We start from the raw sequence: 7,566 nt of genomic DNA on the forward strand, positions 1-7,566 counted from the left end.
AAAAATTACCCACACAACCCTGACCTGACCCTTAGCTGCCCTCGACACCCCTCGCGCCCCAAAAACCAAAGTCCCCACCCCCCCACCTCCACCCCAAAACCACAACCGGAGACAGGCCGTCAAAAACACAACTCACACTTATTTTCGCGTACGAACCCAAACTCACACTCCCAGCTTGCCCGTGCCATTTCCCAGGCTTGTTGTGGCGTGGGACGGATGATCTGCTAGGTGTTTCACTCTTTCCCCTCGTTACCCCGATGGAAAAGGGAGAGTGAGGGGGCGATACGGCTCAAAGATGTGCCCTGTCCCCTTGCTCTGGGTGTGGGAAGGAGCTGTGGATGTATGTGTATGCATGGGGGGACCTCCGTTCAGTGGTCAGTCCAACTCCAGAGAATAGGAAATGAGGGAAGTGTTTAAAGAGGTGTTGAGCTCTTTCTGCCTGTGTGTAGTGTATATGTGCCATTGGATATTTTAAATCTGTGGCATGTGTGTGTGTATGTGTGTGTATGTGTGTGTGTGTGTGTGTGTGTGTGTGTGTGTGTGTGTGTGTGTTGTGTGGTGTGTGTGTGTGTGTGTGTGTGTGTGTGTGTGTATGTACAGTATGCTTCCCCCGGCTGGCTCATCCGTGGGTGCGCTTATGTGTAATTTTGGAGAATTTTAGCTCCATGCGCTCATGCTTGTGGAATTGTGTTTGTATGCAGGTGTTTTTTCCCTCTGCTTTCTCCTCTTCACTGTCTGCTCTCTCTCGGTCTCTCTCTGTTGTCCAAATCTGTCAGCCACACTACTTTCCTCATTCACACTCCCTTACTTGTCTCCTCTCTCCTTTACTCCCTCTAATCCCCTCTCTATCTCTCACACTCTTCATCTATTTCGTTCTCCCTCTCTCTCTCTCTCTCTCTCTCTCTCTCTCTCTCTCTCTCGGTCTCTCTCTCTCTGTCCCTCTCTCTTTCTCTGTCTGGACTAGTGCAGAGTCTGATAGTGATCAGATTCCTGAGGAGAGGCCGAGGTCTCCCATTTGCGTTTGCGTGCCGGTGGCCCTCACCAGGGCTGACCGACTAGCCGACCGACCGACCGACCGACCGACCGACCGACCGACCGACCAAGCATGCAGCACCCCCCCCCCCCACACACACACACCCCGTCTCCTTGTGTATTCTCCTGTGCCAGCACCACCGCTGCTGTCGCCACGGCGAGCGTAATCACTCTCAGAGCCGCACGAGCAAACACTCAGCAGGAGCTGCAGAAGGGCTCCTCACGCCTCTGAGCGCGTAAATGAGAAACACTCCATCTCTCCATCAATCCCTCCATCTCCCTCCCTCTCTCCCTCCTCCGTTTCTCTCTCTCTCTCTCTCTTTCTCCCCCCTCTGTCTCTCTCTCTCTCTCCTGCTCTCCTCTCTCTCCCTCTTTCTCTCTCTCTCTGTTGTGTTATTTTTTTTCTCTGGACCAGAAAGCTGTGAGTGCATTTCGTTGACTTAAAGCAGGTTTTTAAATCCGCCCGCAAAGCAGGAGACCGGGAGCAGCTTTCTTATCCCCACTGCCATCGTCTCCCAGTCCTTTCAAATGCCACTAGTGGTTTGTGCCTTTGCGCTCGAGGGACAATCAGCAGAATGGCTTTCATTTACGTGAGCTAGACCGCTCTTAGACAGAAGGCTCAGTCTGGACGTTGTGATTCATTTGAATTCATCACAGCCTGTCCCTGCATTTGATTCATGGTAGCCTTTAATTTTTGCGAAATTTATTCTCGAGCCATCCTCAAGATGGGCCCCTTTGGCATTTGAGGGTGAGGGCATCAGCTTACAGCTCCTGTGTAAGCACGCAGTGGTAGCGTAGCATTTAGTGAGCATAATGAACGCGATAGATCAGAAATGACAGGGCTAAACTATTTAAGCACACAGTTTCAAAAATACTCGGTTTTATGGTCATATGGATGTCGTTTATCCAAAAGCAAGGCCGGAGAATGTGAGAGAAGTCATACAATGTGCATCATTTTATTTGTGTCTTGTTTCATTACCAGTCACTCCAGGCAGATTTTCACTATAAAGCCAGTTTAACGGCGTCTCGCCATATTCATAAACCTACACATACTCATGGTATAAATGAAAAAAACATGCAGAGCCGACTCGAACAAGAGCTCTTTTTTTTCTTTGTCTCTTGTACAACAACGGTCAGATGTTTGGCAGTGATCGATTGTTGAATTCCTGCATACATTGCCATAGTTACACACACACACACACACATGCACACCATCACGCACACCCACACATGTCCATGCAGGCACATTTTTAGTCTGCCTACGTTCCCCATCAAAGTCTTTCTTGACTGATGATGCTGGAAAAGGTCTGACTTTAAACTGGTGTGGGCTCCTAGCCCATAGACTACTGTACCATGTTTCTCTCTAAATACACTATTCATACCAAATCTAGAGAGAAACATAGTAGTCTTTGGGCTAGGAGGGGTGCACACTACTAGACTTAGTATTATTAGAAAATGTGTATTTTCTTGTAGGAAAAATCATGTTAACAAGAAATAAACTCTTTCCCACTGTACCTGGTAGACCGCTTTCTGACTGGTACCCAGTGGTGGAAAAATACCAATTTTAAGACATATTAGAGATGAAGTTGGCCATTGCAAAAAGTGGTCAATATTGAGGAAGTTGGGTATCAACACAAAGTATTTGACATGTTTTTATCATAATCTAAAGTTCAATTATGTGTTAAGGCATATTATATATTATACCATGGTCTAGGTTGAAAAGGGTGTCGTTTAAAAAGTGATATACTACACCTATAAAATTATTATGACGTTGCTTGACAACGCCTGAGTTTATCAACATTCCACAGCGTTGCGATAAACAGCTGAAAAAATGATTTTAGCTCTAAAACTCATTTAGTATTAATAATTGATTTAATATTTATTTATTCGTAAGTGACCATGGTATAAATGGGATAATGCCCTTCGATGCGTCCATTATCAGAAATAAATGGACTTCCGCTTTGCGTCGGACGGTTCACACCTCCGTGTTGTCCATTTATTTCTGGTAATGGACACCTCATCGGGCATTATCCCTTACGTATTAGGCCTGAAATAGTCACATGTATAGGAATACATACAGTATAGGAATGTACATGAAATGTGTAGGAATGAGAAGAAGCTCAAATAAATTCAGGTTCAGGCAGGGAAAAAGACTATAAAAGGGCCATTCTTATTGGTCTCTCCAGAACATTATGTAAGGGATAATGTCATTATAGGAAAATAAGTCCCAACAGGGCAAACAGAACCCTGACATGAAGCAGCGGGGTCTTACTTTGTCCTGAAGGGACTTATTTGCCGATAATGACTGGCGGACAATACATTATCCCGTTAATTATACAGCTACTTGCCAAAACAAGAAAAGGAACTTCACACAGTGTGTCTTTTACAATTATTCTCTTACCGTTTCATGACTTCTGCCAATAATCAAATAGTTTGCTTCGCAAATAGAACTTGAACGTTTTTAGATGTTGCATAGCAACTTATTAAGGGCAGTTTATAGTCAAGGCAAGTGTCGCTTGGCAAATTATGACGCAAAAGTGACACAATTTTTGTCTTTTGGGGTGTTACGGGGCTTGTCGCGTACATAAAAGAAATTGGAACATCGCAGACATTGTTGCGTACTCTGATTGGTTATCAAGTTCTATTGTATGTTGCCATGGTCACAGTGTGTGTCTGTTTACTTTTGTAACAATGACGCGTAACATAATTGTCCAAGTTGTTATAGAAACTAGTTGACGTTCTATTCCACAATTTGTCACTGGTGCTGGACTATGAAAGGCTACAGCTCCACGACATCTGTCGGCAGCAATTCGTTTTTGTCAAGCGACACTACAAATTGACATTCTCAATGAAGTTTTGCTGTCTGTCTGTCTTTCTTTCCCTCCTCTGAGTTTTCCTTACCACCATGTCATTAACAGTAACATTAACAATACGTCTCATAAACATATTGTACTGACTGGCCTTGTAACTGAAAGAATAGTCTGCTTTTTAGTATGATTTTACTTTTTCCACTCGTGTTCACTTTCTCCATTAATCCCTTGCTGTCTGTCCATCCTCACGCTGTCTGTGTGTCTTTCTTCCCCTCCCTGTCTCCCTCTCCTCTTCGCTGACTGGTGATTAGAGTAAGACATGAGGCCTGATGGCATGGAGGAGGAGACGGAGGAGGATGATTGACTGTGTGAAGCGGGAGTGTGTTGGCCCAGTGCAAAACAGCTCATTTGTGACGCACGTTCGTTCGTTCGGCAACCTCCGTTTTTTTTTTTTTCTCTCTCTTTTTATAGTGGGCTTGCTGCCACCTCACATCCCACTACACACACACACACACACACACACACACACACACACACACACACACACACAAAAAGGACTCCCTGACAACACAACTTAGCCACTGATGATTTACTGATGGGACTCAGCCTTGCTGATGACTTCCTCTTGTGTAGGGGGTTGTTTTGATGTTTGGCAGTGTGTGTTGACGAGGCCGTAGCTCTGGGAGTTGGGCTGCTGTCTGTTGATGAGGCCCTAGGTCTGGGAGTTGGGCTGTGGATCGTCCGCTGGTGTTGCTGGAAGTGGTCGTGTTCCGGGCCTGGCTGGGGCTCCCGTGTCCTTGGGCCCTTGCCTGAGGTCCGGCGCATTACAGTGTTCTCGTTGCAACACTGACTGCACTCGAGGCAGATTTTTGGAGCTCTTTCTGTGCCTCCACCCCCCCCCCCCCCTCATCTCTTAGCTCCCCTCCCCTCTCCTCTTCACGTCCTCCCTGACTCTCTCCCCTCTCTCCCTCTCTCCTCCCATCCCCTCCCTTGTGGTCATGCTGAATGCTAAAAGGGTTTATTCCCACCCTCGAAAAACACAAACTGCTGGGGTTTTTTGCACAGGCCTAACCTGCGTCATACATGCCGTGTGGCGAAAGACAGAATTCACAGCTCCACGACCTCACAGATTTATGTGTTTCGCCGCTTGACCGTTACTTGGTCGTCAACATGTAGTGAAAGACCGATAAACCCATGTTATACTTGCATTGTTAAATAAATAAATTGACTCAGCTTTGGGATAGCCAAGTTCTAAAGGTTTTAAATGTATTAAAATAATGTAATCCCTACATGTGTGCACCCTTTCTCTTTCCATCGTATCATCTTAAAAGGGCATGCCCTTTCATTTCAGTGATATCATCTTAAACATTCTTCTTTCTCTATGTTTTTTGTGTACATGGAAGAAAAAACTGCTTTACAATGGAGCCGCCATGACCTTATCATGGTGTATCCTTTATCAAAGCCTGTTTTAATAGTCAAGATGCTCTCTGTGAAAGCTCCAACATAAATACATTTAACATGTTTGTGTAATCATCCGTTATTCCCTCAATAGATGTGCATATTCATGTTTTGCATTAGTGGTTTTTGTGGTTTAGAGAGATCAAACAAACCAAACCCAGTCTAAGCAAACACAACATGGGTTCACTGAAAGTGATAGCACTGTGCTAATGCTAACACTGTAAGGTACTGACCCAACTTCGTTCTATGTTACCTTTGGTTGGTCCTTTGAAACACATTTACTGATTTGTGTATGTTTATGTTTATGGTATTTGCCAGACGCAGTACAGTGCAGTTTATGAACACTACATTAGTAAAAAATGTAAAAAAAAACAGAAATGGTGTACACACTTGTTGGTTGATGTCCATCTCTGCACTCCCCTGTCCACACAGGTGTGTGACCTGTCCTTCAGTCTGAAGAAGATGTTGATCAGGCACAAGCTCACCCACAACCCCAACAGGCCCATGGCCGAGTGCCAGCTCTGCCACAAGAAGTTCACCAGGAACGACTACCTCAAGGTGCACATGGAGAACGTCCACGGCGAAACAGAGGGCTAGTCGTCGCTAGGCAGCACCAAAGAAACGGGACTGAAAACAAGTTTGAGAACACACAAGCCAAACGGAACAGGGAAGCAAAGAGCTATAAGAAAATATGAGCCCTCAGCAATAATGATGCTGAGAAAGAAATGGCTATTGTGTGAATTGTCAAATGTAAATGCCAAAGCCGTGTCACTATGCAGTCATGCTGTTCTTGATTTTACCAAAACTTTGTTCAGACTTTGCGATCTGCATTTTTGTGAATGAAATGGTCATAGGAAATGGCAAAGTGAAATGGTACGTGTTATGTGCTGCACCATGTTCTGTCAAGGGAACATAATGTGACAGAGCTGTCACACAATCAGTAAAGCCCTTCTGTGCCTCTACATACAGCAGGCTTTGCCCACTACTCCAAGCCACAGGAAGTGCTGGACTCGTATGATGGCAAAGGCGAGCTAGAAATGCAGGAAAGGTCTGGGGCGCGTTTCCCAAAATTTCCCCTGCATAAGATTTGGTCCCTGAGTGTGTGGAAGTGTAGGATCCATAGAGCACTGGTGCAGTAAGCAGGGACTAAAATACACAATGAATGTGATTGGGCCTTCTGTCACCAAAGAACATTTTTTTACAGTTAACAGTTTTTTACAGGACAAGAAGCTTTTTTTACAGTTCATCTGCATTCACTGCGAGACATATAGATTATGTTATTACTGTAATCAAATGCAGCACTCTGTACAATATATTACATTTTGTGCCTTCCAGTCAGTCATTATGATGTGTTGCTTATTATTACTTGATGGAGTATGTTAAAACAAATTACGTATTTTTCTTACTCATAATACATTGCTGTTGTCTTTTTAAACATTATATTTATATGTATTTTTAGACATTACATATTCCGCAATGTTGTATTGTTTACAGAGCACGTTTGTATAGGAAAGTTAAATATATTTACAGTAACAATCTATACACTTCTTTTCAAATGTATTTTTTTATAGTCGTTTTGTTATGTAATTTGGGAAGATGGGATTAAGTGGGTGTGGATGCCCTTTCATGGATGTGCAAAAACTTTTTCTCAGCAAAAACTTTCCCAGACTGTTGGCAGCCCTCGCTCTGAGACTGTGGTAATTGCATTGAAGAATGGTTTCTTGAACTTCCTCGCACCAAAAACCGCATCACTTTCTAAAGAGCCATTTGCTTTGTTAATTACAATCGTATGGAACTCGCTAAGCTGTTGATGCTGGCAATCGGAAATGCTTTGAAAAGCGTTGATTAAAAGCGTCGACTGCCACACCACTGCTTCGACTCTTATTCTGGGGCTTGTGAAGCTGCTGCAAGTGTTGTCTAATTAAAGCTCTCCTCTCATGTTCTCTCAGTCATCGCTCTTCTCACTGGTGAAGATGGCCACCATACGCTTTTTCCCCCCCTCTTCTCGCCTTCTCTCTCCTCCCTTCATATCAACACAGCTATCAGGGTTTCTGTTATACGAGAGCTTTTTCCCCATGAGTAGCGCAGCCAAAGATGTTGTGAATTGGATGACTGTATGGAGCCAGCTGGCTGCACTGATGGATTTTAGCTTTGGCCTGTGGAGACAAAACAGAACCCGAGGTGACCGTAACACCAAACCTGAGGATCTGGACAGCCAGACGTCCGCATCGCACGCACTAGAACCAAGAGAACGGGGCCCCAGGAC

At 44.5% G+C, this 7,566-nt stretch overlaps 1 protein-coding gene across 1 annotated transcript in view; it reads left to right on the top strand.

Annotated features, from left to right (window-relative positions):
* Positions 1–7,150, top strand: part of prdm5 (PR domain containing 5) — a 53,990-nt gene extending 46,840 nt beyond the window's left edge. Inside the window, exon 16 of the mRNA XM_076277444.1 lies at positions 5,733–7,150. Coding sequence (XP_076133559.1) covers positions 5,733–5,897 — 165 coding nt within the window. The 3' untranslated portion in view covers positions 5,898–7,150. The remainder of the gene's footprint in view (positions 1–5,732) is intronic.
* The last annotated feature ends 416 nt before the right edge of the window (positions 7,151–7,566 follow it).

The sequence above is a fragment of the Alosa pseudoharengus genome, unplaced genomic scaffold, assembly GCF_046254945.1.
Source record: "Alosa pseudoharengus isolate Yale_2024_CS ecotype anadromous, Long Island Sound unplaced genomic scaffold, YU_APseudo_1.1 YU_APseudo_1.1_scf_11, whole genome shotgun sequence".
Classification (NCBI taxonomy): domain Eukaryota; kingdom Metazoa; phylum Chordata; class Actinopteri; order Clupeiformes; family Clupeidae; genus Alosa; species Alosa pseudoharengus.